Source organism: Peromyscus leucopus, chromosome 7 (genome assembly GCF_004664715.2).
Source record: "Peromyscus leucopus breed LL Stock chromosome 7, UCI_PerLeu_2.1, whole genome shotgun sequence".
Taxonomy (NCBI): Eukaryota; Metazoa; Chordata; class Mammalia; order Rodentia; family Cricetidae; genus Peromyscus; species Peromyscus leucopus.
In genome coordinates this window covers 102,488,620-102,506,775 of record NC_051069.1, presented here as the reverse complement: position 1 = coordinate 102,506,775, position 18,156 = coordinate 102,488,620, and the positions used below count along the sequence as shown (strand labels likewise).

General features: G+C 47.2%; 1 protein-coding gene across 1 annotated transcript in view; it reads right to left on the bottom strand.

The window, feature by feature from the left end:
- Positions 1-14,014: 14,014 nt before the first annotated feature.
- Positions 14,015-18,156, bottom strand: part of Susd5 (sushi domain containing 5) — a 43,052-nt gene continuing 38,910 nt past the window's right edge. The window contains exon 5 of the mRNA XM_028892992.2: positions 14,015-17,592. Coding sequence (XP_028748825.1) covers positions 16,274-17,592 — 1,319 coding nt within the window. The 3' untranslated portion in view covers positions 14,015-16,273. The remainder of the gene's footprint in view (positions 17,593-18,156) is intronic.

Genomic DNA, 18,156 nt, shown 5'->3' with positions numbered 1-18,156 from the left:
CCTGGACAGAAAATCAGGAGAAAGTGAGTGGGGTACTTCCTGAGCTAACTGAATGTGCCCAGCTGCCGCCTGCCACTCCCCTTTCCCACAGTGGAATGTCTTCCTGAACTGGAAGCAGAAATAAACCCTTTCCCCTGAAGTGCTTCTTGCGGGCTCCTTGGTCACAGTCACCGGGAAGTAACTGATGGCACCAGTGCCTGGGAAAGGATCTGGCGCGGGGCTGGTGGCCTGACATTGGTCTGAGAGGCTCAGGCAGAGCCTGAGGCAGGGACCTGAGCAACACAGTTTTTCTTTTTAATCCATGTGGAAGTGTGTGGGCACATGCATTCCACAGCAAGCATGTAAAGGTCAAAGGGCAGCCTTGGGTGTAGACCTCAAGATCCATCCTGGTCACTGCTAAGTAGTCCAGGCTAGCTGACCCAGGGTGGGCCCAGGGATTCTTCTGCCCCTGCCTTCTTTCTCACTATAGGATTGCTGGGTTACAGATATGATTCTGGGGTTTGAACTCATCATTGTGAGTCCCCATCATTGTGAGGCAAATACTTTACCCACTGACCCTCCCCTTAGTCCTGCAGAAGAGATGTTTTTTAAAGATTTATTTACTATGTACACAGTGTTCTGCCTGCATGTGTCCCAGGCCAGAAGAGGGCGCCACATCTCATTACAGATGGTTGTGAGCCACCATGTGCTTGCTGGGAATTGAACTCAGGACCTCTGGAAGATCAGCCGGTGCTCTTAACTTCTGAGCTATCTCTCCAGCCCCCCACAGATGGTTTCTTAAGGGGTGCTCCCAAGGACCCCTGCAACAGCGTCTTTCAGGTACTTGTTGGCAACCTTTAATGGCTGGTGACTGCCACTAAGGACTGCTCTCTTGAAGAGAAGCCACAAGTCTGCCATAGCCAGCATGCCTGGGGTTCTGGAGTTCTGGGGGTGACTGGGAAACTCACTGACTGGGGAGTCCCCAGCATGTCAGTAGCACATGAAGCCGTCAGGTATAGAGGGATATGTATGATGAGATGCTGCCATGTGGAGCCCAGAACAGCCCAAGGCTCTCTAGGAGATGAGGAGAGACCAGAGGAGCTAGCCTTGGGCCAGAGAAGGCCAGAGGGATAAGGAGTCCTGGAACCTGAGCTTGCTTTCTTCCTACCTGGAAGCACTTGTCTAGTTGGGACCCTGTGTGGGTAGAGAGGCAGGCCCAGCACTTGGGAGATGACCACTATGAACTGAAACAACACAGAAGTCTCTGTATTATGGTGGTCAGTTGAGGACAGGAAACCCACACACATGGTGGGCATGGCAGCTCAGGTGGTAAAGTACAGCATGAGGACCGGAGTTCCAGAACCCATCTTAAAACACCGACAGCAGCTGGCAAGACAGCTCAGGAGGGAAAGGTGGCGGCCACTGACCAACAACCTGAGTTCAGCTCCCCAGACACATGGTAGGAGGTTGGAACTGATTGCTACAGACCGTCCTCTGACCCTCACCTGCATCACACACACACACTAAATAAAAATGTTAGAGAAAAAGAAGCTGGGCCTGGAAGTGGGCCGGGAACAAGCCAACTCCTTCAGGCCAACCAGAGACCCTGTCTCCAGGATTGACACTGGAGATTGTCCTCTGGCCTGTACACATGTGTACACACACGTGCACATATATGCATACTCATACTTGTGCTTTTACACACACACACACACACACACACACACACACACACACACACTTGTATTTTTCCAGGCTTTTTTTTTTTTTGTGCCGAATGTCGTTTATTGAAGGAGGGAAGAGGTCTTAAATAGATTTACAGCACAGTGGGAGAACCCTGGAGGGCAGAAGTTTGCTACAGATATTTCACAATCTTGCATCTAAACTGTTAACGCCCATTGTGCAGGATACATAGACAAGGAACTTCCCTTAAGCATTCAGGAGGGTGAAACCCAGGAGGGAATTAGCATAGGGAGGAATATCAAGGTCAAGGTCAGCAAGCAAGGCAACAGTTATCCAAAACGGGGGCTAGGGCCCTACAGGTCCCCCTTTTACTAATAAATGAGCTTCTGACTTAGGTTGCATGGGACGTGAGCAGGTTACCTTACCCATCATGGAGATGCCTGCCCAGGCCACACAGGCACTCTGTCTTAGGTTTGTGATCGCCCCCCAGGCATTACCTGTCTCTGATTACTCATTATCATTCAGGCTCAATCATGTGTGAGCTGCAGAGTTAACTGCTGCTAAAGATCTCAAAGTGGCACTGGGCTTGCAATCTGTGTGTTCAAAACAGAAAAGACCAACAGAGGTCCTAACCCACCCATAGCCAGTAGGCTAAAGGCAACTGAGCCATTCCCTTCCTTAATGAGCCTTACTGCAAATTGGAGTCCTTGTAAGATGGTATCCCAAAGGCAAATGGAACTTGAGTTTATAAATTTATAATTTTAAAAGTCAATCGAAATGTATATAACTATTGAATTAAATTTATCATGCCCAATATAATGAAATATTAATTAACTGTGGTAGCTACTTTTGCTGCCAGGGTCTCCATTGTGCTAGCTGTAGTAAGCAATTATGAAATGGTAATCCCAGAAACAGTAGCAATGGTGGCCATCTCTGTTATAACAGCAACAACAGCAGCAGCAATGTCAATTCTCCTATGGAGTGTGTGGGCATCCATTGACATGGATACAACTCCAGGAACACAAACCACCAAGGTCCATTTTTCTTGATCCCAGGACGACTTAATCAGGCAGCTCTGTAAAAGAACAACTAAGAACCATAAAGAAAAAACAGGCAGCTCACAAGGAGCATAACTAATGGTCTTATAATGGCCACATTTAGGCTGATTTTTTTTTTTTTGGTTTTTCAAGACAGGGTTTATCTGTGTAGCTTTGCGCTTTTCCTGGAACTCACTTGGTAGCCAAGGCTGGCCTTGACTCACTGAGATCTGCCTGGCTCTGCCTCCCAAGTGCTGGGATTAAAGGCGTGCGCCACCAATTTCCAGCTAGGCTGATAAATTTTAAGATATCTTCAAAGGGGGCTAAATGAATTTCAGGAGGCCAATAAATGATGCACAGAGCCACTCCTAAAAAGTATGTGTTACACCAGCTTGAAGAGGATTTTGAAAATGAAAAGGCTTAGTTGGCATGACCTTCAGGGTTATTCCAGGCTTCTTTTTTATTCCCCAGGACACATTTTGAACCCCTTGGGAACTCAAGAACGTCCTAGTCCTCCTGCATCGTTAGGTCCTCACCCCCACCCCCCAAGAGCTTGTCCTCTTTCACCTGCACATGGGTCTTCACAGTGGGGGCTCAGCCAGGGTACACAACCCAATGAGTCTCCCGTGCAGTTGGACTTTCCTTTGGACCATCAGCTCACTAGTGACAACGCAGAGACTTACTGTTAATTATGAAAGCTTGACCTTAGCTTAGGCTTGTCCCACGAGCTCTTATAATTTAAATTCTCCCATTTTTTTTAAAAATTGATTTTCATTCTACCATGTGGCTTTTACCTCTCTCCCATTTTGTGTGTCTGCCTCGTTCCATGACCCCTACTTTCTCTCTCTCTCTGCCTGGAAGTCCCAACTATACCTCCTGCCTAGCTATTGGCCATCTAGGTCTTTTTGTTTGTTTGTTTTTTTAAGATTTTATTTTATTTTATTTATTTATTTTTTGGTTTTTCGAGACAGGGTTTCTCTGTGTAGCCTTGCGCCTTTCCTGGATCTTGCTCTGTAGACCAGGCTGGCCTCGAACTCACAAAGATCTGCCTGGCTCTGCCTCCCGAGTGCTGGGATTAAAGGCGTGCGCCACCACCGCCTGGCAGATTTTATTTTATTTTTTTATTATGTATACAGCATATATGACAGCAGGCTAGAAGAGAGCACCAGATCTCATTACAGATGGTTGTGAGCTACCATGTGGTTGCTGGGAAGTGAACTCAGGACCTCTGGAAGAGCAGCCAGTGCTCTTAACCACTGAGCCAACTCTCCAGCCCACCATCTAGGTCTTTATTAAACCAATCACAGCAATACATCTTTACACAGTGTACAAACATCCCACAACACTTCTGCCCCTTCCCTCTCAGGCTGAGCTACCCCATGGAGGTGGTGTTTGTACCTCCAGGAGACCCTTTGGGTAAGGGGTAGGTGTCACTCTGGGATACAGGTGACCTCAGCATCCTTGCAGTTCAGTCCCCTCCTCTCAGTGACCAGTGACTTCCAGGTAGGGCAGATAGCTCTTTCCCACCAGTCCTAATTAGTATTAACTGCCAACTTGACACAGTCTAGGACCATCTGGAAAGGAGTCTCAATTGATTAATTCTCTTCATTAAGTTGGTCTGTGGGCATTGTCTTTATTTTAAAATTTGTTTTTATGTGTATAGGTGTGTCTTAGGGTTTCTATTACTGTGAAGAGACACCATGACCACAGCAACTCTGATAAAGGAAAGCATTTAATTGAGATGGCTCACTTACAGTTTAGAGGTTTAGTCCATTATCATCATGGTGGGAAGCAAGGCAGCATGCAGGACATGGTGCTAGAGAAGGAGCTGAGAGTTCTGCATCTTGACTCACAAGCAACAAGAAGTGGACTGTCACACTGAGCATGGCTTGAGCATATAGGAGACCCAAAGCCTCCACAGTGGCACACTTCCTCTAACAAGGCCACATCTACTCCAGCAAAGCTGCATCTCCTAATAGTGCCACTCCCTTTGGGGACTATTTTCTTTCAAACCACCACAAGATGTTTTGCCTTCGTGTATGTCTGCCTGCAATGTGCATACCTGGTACCTGAGGAGGCCAGAAGATCCCCTGGAACTGGAATTACAGACAGCTGTGAACCACCACATGGGTTCTAGGACTAGAACCTGTGTCCTCCGGAAAAGCAGAGGTGCTCTTGACTGCTAAGCCATCTCTCCAGTCCTGAAGGATTGTCTTGATTATTTTAACTGATGTAGGTGGGCCCAACCCACTGTGGGTGGAACCATTTCCTGGACAGGTGGTCCTGGTCTATATAAGACAGCTCATCAAGCACAAGCCAGCAAGCCATGATCCTTAGTGATGCCTGCCTTCAGGGTTCTGGCTTGAGTTCCTGCCTTGACTTCCATCAATGATGGGTGACAAGAACACAGAATGGCGGGTTCTCCTGCCTCACCTTGCCCCACCCACTATTCTACCAGAGAAACTTCATTCAGAGAAAGGGCTGGGGGGAGTCTCGAAGCAGGGCTGTGACACTTCAGGCACAGGTTAGCGCTGCCCCAGAACTCCAGGTCTGTGCAGGGAACCTAGTGGTTGCTCAATTTGCTTTAAAGCTGTAGTTTTCTTTCCAGCCATGTGATAAGGGGCAAAGTGACATCTTCAGGTGCTCACACATCTCTGTGGCCCTTAAAGTGGCTGCCTGGTCCTTGTTCTTGGAGTCAGGGTGATATGGTTAGGGTTGAGTCGGAACCCTTAGAAGCTGGCCTCCCATCCCAGCAATGTGTTCCCTGGCGACAATATGGTTGACCCTGACAATGCCGTGACTTGAATTACTAAATTTTGTTTGTTTGTTTGAGGCAGGGCATCTCTATGTAACTCAGGCTGGCTCAGGACTTGCCATGTAGCTCTGGCTGGCCTGGGAAGTTGTAGTTCTTGCCTTAGCGTTCTGAATGCTGGGATTACCGGTAGGCATGCACAACCGAATCCAGTGCAATTATTTTATTTCAAAGGAAACCAAATCTTCTCTCTTAAGAAAACAAATGTGAACTTGCTCCTTCATATCTACCATGCGATCGCTCAGTGGCTCAGCCAGTGCCTTCCTGCCTCTGTTTCTTGGAAGGGCCTAGAAGGTCTCTACATTCCATAGGGCCAGCATCAGCTTGGTCTATCTTTTGAAAAAGAGTTTTCTTTTAAAGCATGCAGTATAAGTTTACAGGATTCTCCATGTCTGCTCTGAGATGCCTTATTTGTTCTCTGTCCGACCAGCGAGGAGCAATGGCTATCCTGAGGCGACCCCCGTCATGGTAGGGCATCGTCTAACTCCAGAAACCTCAAGCAGTCTGAGTGTCACCTCCCTTCAAAGGGCCTAAGGACTATCACTGGGATTACTCAGACTCAACGTGTAATCTGTTTTTTTTTTTTTTTTTTTTTGAGACCTATAGACTTAGTTTATAGCCCAGGCTGGTTTTGAACTCATGACAATCATCCTATTTCAGCCTCTCAAGTGCTGGGATGATAGGCAGGAGCCCTGCACCAGCCTTAGACTTGACTTGCAGAGAGGAGAAATGCCAAGGAAGAGTTCATGTACAGACATGCATGTAAGGTCAACCAACAGCCTACCAGATTCAACACTATTTCTTGTTGTTTTGAGACAGGGTCTCACTAGGGAGCCCTGCCTAACCTAGAACTTGCTATATAAACCAGGCTAGCCTCAAAGTCACAGAGATCCACCTGCCTCTGCCTCCTGATTGCTGAGATTAAAGGTGCATACCAACACACCTGACTATTTCTTCTTCTTCCTTCTCACCTTTCTTTCTTTCTTTCTTCCTTCCTCCCTCCCTCCCTCCCTTCCTTCCTTCCTTCTTTTTTTTTTTTTTTTTTGAAACAGAGTCTCCTGTAGCCTGGGCTTACCTCAGAGTCCTTATGTAGATGAAGATGACCTTGAACTCCTGTCCTCCTGCTTTTAACCTGAAAGTGCTGGGATTACAGGTGTGAGCCGTCATCCTTGGAGTAAAAGGAATTTTGGAATGTTTGATGGGGGCAGTAATGGGGATTGAATCTGGGGCCTTGTGCATGCTAGGCAAACACTCAGCCGGTGAGCTATGTCCCCAGCCCAGACCACCAGGTCCAATACCCAAGTATCTTTCTGAGTCAAGGCATTCTGGTGGCCACTAACGGCTCCACTCACCTCCGGGGGCCAGGAGAGCTGCTGGGAATGTTACCCACAAAGGCTGCCTTGGGAAGGAAATGTGTGCTCTTAGGAGCCCTTATTAAGGGAATGTTAAGCACAGAAATGTTATTGAACCCAACCCAGTGGCAAACAGAAAAAGATCTGTTAGATTGTCAGTGGGCAAGGGTTTATTATAGCCACCGGGGGAATAAACAGTGGCCGGTTTCTGCCAACTTTTATGGAAATAACGTTTTTTAAGTTTTAAATGTGAGCTGCAAACCAAAGCTACTTCAGTTAAAAAAAAAATTTCAATACTTAAACTGTGGGGAGAAGATGGATTGGCGCCAGAGAAAACATTCTCCTTTAATAGTGTTTGAACATGGGATGGCAGCGCAGTTTGTAGCGAGGCTGTGAGAAGAAACCACAGCTAATCGTTCATCGCAGCTGTCTGAACTCTTGATCTTCTGCCATCCCCCAAACAGCGACTTCTTTTTTCTGGTGACTCCAGACTTGAATGACCTAGTGTGGAGAGCAGAAACTATGTACCAGGGGGTGGGGTGAGGGGGACCTTAAGTGAGCCTCACTCAAAAGGTTTGTGTATTGCCCTTCCTGTCTGCAGCTAGGGCAGGACCACTTCCCATCTCTGTCTCTGTGGCATGTTCCTGCAAGAGCAGACACCAGGGATGCAGCTCAGGTTTGCCGGGGCTGGCCCACTCAAACCCCAGCCGGGGGCAGCAATGTTGTGCGAGTGCTTTTGGAAACTCTCTCTTGGTAGCGCGGAAACAGCTCCATCCTAGCACCTCAGACCATCTGCCACAAGTTCCTGGCTCGGGGTGCTTGTGGCTTTAGTTCAGTACCTTCTTGGAGCTGGTACTCAGGACACCGGTGCCTCAGTTTACAAGTGAACATAGCCATGAGCTGTGGTGGTTCGTGCTTGAGAACAGGAGGTTGAGCCAGGAGATCACAAATTTGAGACCAACGTTGGGTGTTAGTTCTAGGCCAGCCTGGGCTAAATGGCAGGACTGTGCCTTGAAAACAAAAAACAACAAAAGGAGGTAGTGGTGCACGCCTTTAATCATCCCAGCACTCGGGAGGCAGAGCCAGGCAGATCTCTGTGAGTTCAAGGCCAGCCTGGTCTACAGAGTGAGTTGCAGGAAAGGCGCAAAGCTACACAGAGAAACCCTGTCTCGAAAAACCAAAAAAAAAAAAAAGGGAGGGGGAGGCTTGATAGTTCAGCTGTCATGGTGCCTGCCAGGCAAGCCTGAGGACCCGAGTTCGATTCCCAGCAGTGTATGAGAAAGAAAAAACAAAGCAGATGTGGTGATGCGCAGTTATAATCCCAGCACTGGGGAGGAAGAAACAGGAACACTTTCGGGATTCCCTGGCCAGCCAGCCTGCCTAGATCCCAGGAAAAGACCCTGTCTGGAAACACAGCTCCTGAGGAATCACACCTCAGGTCGACCTCCCCCTGCACAGGTGTGCACACACAATGGAAAAGGGATTAGTAAATAAGGCCTGTCAACGCAAAATAGAGTTTTAGTTCCCACAAAGATGGTGAGCAATAGCCCAAATGTTATTTCTGGCCCTGCCTACCTCTTGAGTTAGGGTGGTATGTTCAGTCTGCGTCTTGGAGGAAACTAGAATTTGGAAAATAGTTGGGAAAAGAAGCTTTTTTTTTTTTTAAAGCTACTTTAAATGTTTTATTTTGCTTATTTCTCACTGTTTCTCGCCCATCCGCTGGGCTCGGGACTGCAGCCACACCCAGTCATTCCAGGACACTACCGCAATGGATTCTTTGCTCTCAAGTCCATGAGATTTCTGACATTCACCTACCAGGACAGAATCTTCACAGCCAGATCCGTGGGTCTCCCCAAGTCCAGGTGGCTTCTGGAGCCCTGGGCTGGCCAGGATTGGGTGAAGCAGGAGAGGCCCCTCCCTCTCCATGAGAAGACTTCCAGAGGAGATCTGGAGTCCCAGAAGGAAAAATATTTGCTGTCTATTTCAAACAAGAACCAGAGCATTTTTGGACAGGAGAGCCCGTGGTAGCTCCTCCATGTTGTCTCCAAAAGGCAGGGGAGGACAGAAAGAGAAGGCGGAGCAGGAAGAATAAAGAACTAGCCGGTACTGAAACAAGGGACTCTTGGCATGGTGGTACATGGCCAGAATCCTAACATACTGAAAGGCGGAAGCAGAAGGATTGCTGTAGGTAGAAGTTTCTGCCCTGCAATCCACTCCCAAGTAACCAACACAGAGATTCAATATCCAGCCGACAGCTCACGCTTTGTTACTAGCTCTTAGAACTTAAATGAACCCATTTCTATTTATGTATTGCCATGTGGCTTGTGGCTTCACCTGTCCTCCAGCACGGCGTACTCCCTCTTAGCATCCTGGAGACTCCTCTGACTCCGCCCTTCTTACTCCCAGTATTTTCTCTGCCCCCAAAATCCTAGCTATCAGCCAATCAACTTTTTATTAACAAAGAGAGCAACACATTTTCACAGTGTACAGAAGGATTATTCCACAGCAGACTGCATTTTGAGCTAACCTTGGGCTACATGGCAAGACCTTATCTCAAAACCAAACTACTCAAACAAAAAACCCAACCAAAACAAAACAAAATAATAAGGAAGCCTATTTGACATGGACTTGGAAGCCTTCCCCGCATCTATTAAGGTGGTTGTGGGTTCTGTGCTGGAGTCTCTGTGTGTGCTTTATCATGTGTATTGATTTGTGGAGCCTGGATCATCTTTGTATTCTTAGAATGAGGCCAAATTGAAAATGGTATATACTTAAAAATGGATTGTTGAATTCAGTTTGCAAGTATTGTACTAAATTTTTTTGTGTCTATGTTCATGGACTATTAGTCTATATTCTTTTGTTATGTCCTTCCTGGCTCTGGTATTATTGTAATATTGGTCTCATAGAATGAGTTTGGCAATGTTCCTTCAATTTCTATTTCATGTAATAGTTTGAGGAACATTCACGTTAGTCACTTTTTAAAGGTCTGGTAGAACTCAGCAGTGAATCTGTGTGGTCATGGGTTTTCTTCACTGGGAGACACTTCATTATTGCTTCAGTCTCCTTGCTCAGTATAGATAAATATTGTTGATATATTTTTTTATTTAACTTTGGTTGGTCATATATGCCCAGGAATTATTTCCTCTTGATTTCTCAGCACTTTGGAATTTAGATTTTCAAAGCATTGCTTAACAGTCCCCTGTGGGGCTGGAGAGATGGTTCAGAGGTTAAGAGCACTGGCTGCTCTTCCAGAGGTCCTGAGTTCAATTCCCAGCAACCACATGGTGGCACCATCTATAATGAGATCTGGTGCCCTCTTCTGGTGTGCAGGCATACATGCAGGCAGAACATTGTATACATGATAAATAAATCTTAAAAAAAAAAAAAAAAAAAAAAAAGAAGCAGCTGAGCAGTGGTGGCCCACACCTTTAATCCCAGCACTCAGGAAGCAGAGGCAGGTGGGTCTCTATGAATTCGAGGCCAGCCTGGTCTACAGAGCGAGATCCAGGACAGGCACCAAAAAAACTACACAGAGAAACCCTGTCTCAGAAAAAACAAACAAACAAAAAAGAAACAACAACAAAAACCCCTGCCTTTGGTTGATATCTATTGTAGCCTCCTCCTTTCCATCTCTAATTTTATTTTATTTCATTTATTTTTGGTTTTTCAAGACAGGGTTCTCTCTCTCTCTCTCTCTCTCTGTCTGTCTCTCTCTCTCTCTCTCTCTCTCTGCTTGTTTTCTTTGAAACAAGGTTTTTTTTTTTTTGTTTTTTTTTTTTTTTTTTTTGTGTGTTGTGTGTGTTGTGTGTGTGTGTGTAAAACTTTGGAGCCTGTCCTGGATCTCACTCTGTAGACCAGGCTGGCCTCAAACTCAAAGAGATCCGTCTGACTCTGCCTCCTGAGTGCTGGGATTAAAGGTGACAACCACCTGGCCCATCTCTATTTTATTAATTTGGGTTTCTTCTTTCCTGTGGCTACTTTTGCTTAGGACTTGTGGAACTTGTTTATGTTTTGAAGTAACCTGCCCTTTGATTCTTTGTATCTTTTCCCACTCAGTCTCGTGTCTCAGCTTTATTATGTCTACTGCTGACTGGAGTTGGGCTTGTTCGCTAAAAAATATTGGCGTGCATTCATTCCGTTATTTATCTGGGGCTTCTTTAGTATTTTACTCTTATTTATGCGTATGTGTGTGTGCACATGTGTGTGGGTGCCTGAGGAGTTCCCAGGAGGGTGCTGGAGTCCCTGGAGCTGGAGTTACAGGTGGTTGTGAGGGGCCAGTGTGGGTGCTGGGAACAGAACTCCTGTCCTCTGTAAGAGCAGCCAGTGCTTTTAACAGCTGAGGCATCTCTTCTGCTTCCTCTTTGGTTTTTAAGCATTTTTATTTTAAAAGAATTACTGTTTTATTTTGATAGGTATTTTGTCTGTATATCTGTGTAGGCCAGATTTTATGGTGTCTGATCTCCTAGAATTGGAGTTTCAGAAGATTGTGAGCTACCATGTGGGTGCTGGGAACTGGATCTAGGTTCTCTCAAAGAGCAGCTAGTAGCGGGGCTACTCGGGAAGCAGAGAAACCCTGCCGCGAAAAACAAAAAACAAAACAAAAAGAGCAGCTAGTGCTTTTAACCACTGAGCTATCTTTCCAGCCCTGATTTAAAAAGTATTTTTTAGGTTTATTTATTTTATGTGGGAGTGTTTGTGAGCCTTGTGCCTGTTGTTCACAGAGTCAGAAGAGGTTCCGATCCCTTGGAACTGAGTTACAGCCAGTTGTGAGCTGCCACGTGGTGCTGGAATCAGCCTGGTTCTGCAAAAAAGTTTTTTTTTTTTTTTTTTTTTTTTTTTTTTTTTGTGGAAGAGTTTTGTGAGCTTGTGCCTGTTTCCAGAATTACTTGTAGCCAGGCTGCGATCCTTGGAACTACAGAGATCAGCCTGTGCTGCTCACGAGTGCTGGAATAAACCTGCGCCCCACCTGCCAAACAAGTCTTCTTAACCACTGTGCGCCTCCTCTCCAGCGCTGAGCCCTGAAGTTTTAAATGTAAGCATTCATAGTTACACACTTCCGTTTTGGCTGTAACCAGAGCTTTCACCACCGTCCTTTGCATCAGCTTGTGAACTCCTTCCTCGGGGGTCTACTAACCATTCAAGTGTGTGTCCAATTCCTACGCTTGTATCATTTCTTCTGCTATTGTTTTCTAGTTTTACTCCCCTATGATTTGATATGAGAAATGGTTAATATTATTACAGCTGTTGTATCGGTTTGAATTTACGTTGAGTCCTGGGATCCTGGGAATATTTGAATGTCAATCAAAGTCCTACATCTGGATTCCTGAAGCATGTGAGCAGGTGCTCTCAAGAGGGTGTGTGTTTTGGGGGGACAACAGGAGGATGGAGCAGGATATGTTCTCAATTGGACAAGCTGTGGCTGACCTCATGGGAGCCCTGGAGCACGAATTATACAAGAGAGTCTCCATTTTAGCCAGGGAGGCGGGCCCATTTGATCTCCATGGTAACTGGCCCAACCGGGAAGAAGGTGGGTCTCACTTCCGAGTACTTGGGAGTATTTCAGCAGCTGCCAAGTATCTGTAACATGGGAGGCTTGCAAGTCATAGACCCGTGGCTACGGCTTAAGGGGATGATGACTCAAAGAGACAGCATTGGTGCTACTGATCTCTGCATACGGCATCCCACCCAGCTGGATCTTTCTCTGCATATAGCATCCTACCCAGATGGACCTCTTCCTCTGCACCCAGCTGGATCTCTCTCTGCATATAGCATCCTACCCAGATGGACCTCTTCCTCTGCATACAGCATCTCACCCAGCCGGACCTCTTTGCCTCCCTTTCTCGATCCTTACGGTGTATACTACCTGGGCTTCCTCACCTTCTGACTTCCTGTTGCTAAATGGACACATGTACAGAAGACTGTAGAGAGAAGTAGTCAGTTCCTTACTTCCAACTGCTCCAGGTCATAGCTGGAGCATAGCTGCATCTTCCCCAAAACCAGAGCTCCCTTTGCAGTGTCCTTCTGATTGCCTATGCTGTCACTGAGTTCCATGCCAGCTCCCTACTGACCTTTGGTACCTCTCTCAGGCCATACCTTGGCAGACATCTAACCCTCTTTAATTATTCCTTTGAGAGTCTACCTATTGAGAGGGTCTAACTGTTGAGAGGGTGTACCTGTTGAGAGGGTCTACCTGTTGAGAGGGTCTACCTGTTGAGAGGGTCTACCTGTTGAGAGGGTCTACCTGTTGGGAGGGTCTACCTGTTGAGAGGGGTCATTGGCTGTGTTCTCTCAGACCTTACCATGCCCACTCATCACCAGACACCTTGATCAGTGAGGTTCTAGGTCAGCACATCTAGAGAAGGCCCAAATTCTATATTTCTAGCATGTTCTCCACCTCCATCACCCCCACCTTCTCAGTAGTTCTAGTCAGACATCTAGAAGTGATTCTATATTTCTAGCATGTTCTCCAAGTCCCTCTGTGGTTGGCATGAGGAGGATGGAAGGAGTGGAGAAGAAGGAGAGGAGGAGGAGCCCTGTACCCCTCCTCCCCACAGTCCTACAGAAGGAGATAACAGCTGAGGTCGGGGGTCAGAGAGTCGCCATCAGCACTGCCAGCACTAAGACACTTTGCACGATTACCAGGGAGATCTTAAAAGAAGTCATGGTCGGGCAGGGGAGGTGGCTCAGTGGGTGAGCACTTACAGCATGCGTGGAGACCCAGGGTTGACCTCCGGAACCCACCCACTTAAAGCCAGGCCCAGGAGCACACATCTGTGACCCCTTTGCTCCTGCTGACAGATGTGAGTCAGAGACGCGTCCCTGGTAGCTCACAGGCCAGCTAGTCTGGCTATGCAGAGTGAACAACAGGACTCTCTGTCTCAAACAATGTGGCCCTCTGACGTACACACACAGTTATCACACAGACACACACACACACACACACACACACACACAGATATGGACACACCCACATACAGACACTACACACAGAAACACACACTCACATACAGACACTCACACACAGAAACACACACTCACATACAGACACACACAGAAACACACACACACATGAATTTGTTCATACACACCATATACACTCATACATTTTTTAAAAAGGTGCAATAATGTAGAAATGAAATACATGCATCAAGTGTTTGTGGGAAATAACTGTTTATTTTAAATATATCAAAAGCTTTATATTAAGGAAACCCTTTCCCTCCCCATTCTCCAGGCATTGGCAGTGGCAGCTTGGGTCCTAGTGATCTAGCTAAGCGTGTCCTCCCAACATGCAGGCTCATGTTCTTTCATCTTTATTTAGATGACAACAGATCTTTGAAATTTACGAGCTGATGCACTGAGCTTACTTTACAGTTCATGTCTACAAAAGAATGCATTGATGTGTTAATAATTTACAATAAACTTATTAGTTCACTTGTATTAATGCCATCTACTCACGTGTTGATATAAATTCAGTGTTCCGGGTTAATTTTAGTTACTGACAGAACCCCCATGTGGAGACAGAGGCTATTTTACATAACTAGGAATAAAAATAGAGACGCTACCTCACAAGAGATTAGACTCTAATTTAAAAATATACAGTCTCTGGGTTTACTCCATCGAGTTCTTCTTTGGCTACGTACAGAAAGCATCTTCTCCCTCCTCTCCATTTCCTCTGCAGCAAAGCTATTCTAGCAGGCTCCCTCAGGCATTCATTTGGCCTAGTTACGGTCGTTGGGATTTTGTATGGTGTTACATTGTCGTTTTCCAAAGCTCACATCAAACACGTGACAGCGCAGAAGATGTATCATGAGATCTTTTTTCTTCCTTTGGTAAAATACCATCACCAATGTTTTTGTTCTGGTGGTACCAGAGTTTGAACCCAGGGCCTCACACCTGCCAGACAGTCACTGCCACTAAGCCACATTCCCTGTCACCTGCTTTTCAACAGTAAAGCCACCACCAATAAAGACATGTACCACGATTTCCTGTGCCATACAAAAGTAGACACTCCCATGGTGCCTCGGAATAAATATGTAGCCTCCATCACTTTCACGCCTTCAGGAAGGAATTCAGATGGAAAAGCATGGTGTGCTGACTGCTGGGCTAATACCCTGGAGACAGCCGGAAGTGACACTTCACACGCTGCTGTCAGAGATGCTGAGGTCAAGCTAGACAGTACATGAGGTACTCACCTCCCTGTCTCCAGGCCTTCCTGGGTTCCAAGATCACCACAGATGACAGAAGCCAATGGCTCTTAGTATGAATGTACATCAGAGTCATGGTTTGAGCTCAGAGCCAGCCCAGCCCCAGGCGTTTGGCTTGCTGAGTCTGGGATGAGACTAAAGGATTTATATCTTCAACAAATCCCCCGGTGATGGGCTGCTGATCTGAGGACCATCCTTCTAGAAATGACAGCCGTTGAGATGCCACTTGGTGGAAATGGCTGGGACAGATCAACCCAGGGCGACCCATGTCCATTTTCATTCCTCCTCCATCGAGCAGGCACCCATACTTGATATATCAGTCTTTGAGCTTCTTCCAACATTCTTTCCCGTCCACATCATTCCCTTTTACTGGAGTTCAGAGAAACAGTTAATCCTGAGAGAGGAGACTAAGAGTTGGGTATTGTCATCAGCCCTGGTAGCAATCCCAAGGCATTTGTAGGCACAGACCAGACAAGGACACCGAATGTCATCGTCGCTGGCACCAAGTTCACATTGTTCTTAAAGGAAAACAATGGGCTGTCCCACAACCGCGGGACCAAGGGTGGGCACATACCTGTTCGCTCCTCATACCCCGAGGCAAAATGGCAGTCTTAAATTCTCTCCAATTTTCACAAAAAAAAAAAAAAAAACACCAAAGTTTATGAAGTACATTCCGGCTCCTGACTCATTTGTCCTCAGCAACATCACACTAACAGGAAGCATGACCCTTCCCCGTCCCGTTCCACAACTGGACATCTGTTTCCTAACGTGGCCTTAAACACATGGCTTATCAAAACTATTTCATACATTTCAGGGCCCGGAGTCTGTGATTCTCTCTCTCTCTCTCTCTCTCTCTCTCTCTCTCTCTCTCTCTCTCTCTCAAGATGAAAAGACATTAGTGTAGTAAGATAAAAGGTGATTCCAACAACAATCCACCCTTATATTGGAATAGAGTCAAAGCAGAGGTCTGTGATTTGGGCGATGAATTCCAGAGCATGTGGTTGAGAAGGCCTTGGCATGTGTGGTGACTCCACCAGACCCTTTCTGCCCTCCACATGCCTCCAGAGACACTTCTTAGCAGACAGAAGAAAGACTTGAACTTCAGAGGGTGAACCCTTTCCACCTCCGATCCTGAGAATTATCAGTGTGATGGGTCACAGTTAATCTTCCTCCACGTGGCCTTGTGAGAGCCCATGCTGACAGAGGCTAGACCTTCTCCATCTCAATCTGCTGGTGGTAGTGTCTAGCCTGCCGCTGTCCGACATTCAGCTTGTATACAGAGCTCTTGTGCTGGCACCTGCGGTAACCCCAGACAGCTCCCACGACTGCCAGGAGCAGCAGCAGACACAGGACAGTGACAATGATGGCGATCACTGGGCCTCTCCTTAAGCTGGGACACTCATTCCCCGCACATGGTGCCAAGGTTGGGAGTTTCTCCTCGCCTGCACCAGGCCCAGCGCCCTCCTGTCCCAAGAAGTCCTCCGACAACAGGTATGGGAAGCTGTCCTGAATCTCAGGAGCTGTGGCCTCCGCTGGAGGCTGGGTGGCCTCCGCTGGAGGCTGGGTGGCCTCCACTGGAGGCTGGGTGGCCTCCACACTAGTCGAGGGGATGAGTTTAAGTGTCTGCTGGAGAGTTGTTGGTACTGTCTCTTGGGTGGAGGTGGTGAGTTCATAGGGTAAGGTGGCCATAGGTGACCGCTCTGTGGTGACTCTGCGGGGTACAGTTGACTGATACTTAGTCAAATCACCACCCCTGGTGTAGGGACCCTCAGTCTCAGACACATCCACGGGTCCTGGAACCAGAGCCTCTACATTGAGCACTTGAGAAGGAACAACTGAACTGTCTCCCACAGACTTGCTAGGTGCGGTGGTGGAATTCTTCTGCTCCTTAACTTTCCCGGCGGGCTGATCGGGGGTTATGAGAACACTTTCATCCAGTCCCACTGACCCATCATGCTCCCGCTCTGCCTCCACCTTGCTCCAGGCCCCCTCTGTCACAGGGTAGCCATCTAACCAGGAATTGTCACTGCTGCTCACCAGCGGGTCCTCTGCCTTGCTGTCGTTCCTATCCACAAACGGCTCTGAGGGGCTGTAGGTGGCGGCATAGACCAGCCTGGTTTCAGACTCCCCTGGGACCAGTTTTCCTTCACGGTGATTGTCTCCAGCAGGAAGTGGATCTTTGGTCTCATCCCCCACTTCCTTTTCCAGCTCTGGCTTGTGGAAAGTCTCAGCAGGAAACCAGAGTGAGTATTTCCTGTTGAGGCGGGATCTGGGCCAGTCTGTGTGGACCCTGCTCCCAGGGCCGGGCAAGCCTGTGGTAGGCACAAAGGCATTTTCCTGGGCTATGTTCTCTTTCGACACAGAAGTGAGGACCAGACGGTCTTGTTTTGGTGTCTCCTCAGAGGCATCCTCCTGAGCCTTTTCCTCTTCTCCCTCTGCCCGGGAATCTTCCATGAGTTCCCTGAATGACACGGATCTGTCATCAGGGAAATTGTCTTCATAGTCAATATGGGCCTCGGCCTCATCTGAAGGGAGAGGAGAGACCTCATTAGATCTAAAGGCCTGGAGTTAATGTAGAAAACCTGGAGGGGAGCAGAACACGGAGACTGGAGAGAATAAACAATATTGCGTCACCCCTGAAAAACGCACAGGCAGGCAACTGTAACTAAACTATGAGCTTGTCATAGGCATTGGGGCTCTATGAAATATAAAAAAAAAAAATCAAGCATATTTGTATATACTAGAAAACATCATTTTAAAAGAATTTTCAGGAACTAGTGGTTTTAAGGTGTGGTAGTACATGCCAGTATTTCCAACATTTGTAATAATGAGGCAGGAGGGCCATGAGTTTGAGGCTAAGCCATGTAGTGAGACCCTGTCTCAAAAGTGTGGGGGGGGGACGACCTGGGGGTGGGGTGACTCAGTTGGGAATGTGCTGGCTAGCACTCACAGTCTAGTTTGTTTGCTGCTGCTGTGATAAATACCTTGACTAAATGTAACTTGGTCAGCTCATACTTCTGAGTCACAGTGTGTCACTGAAGGAAATCAGGGCAGGAACTGAAGCAGAAATCATGGAAGAACACTGCTTC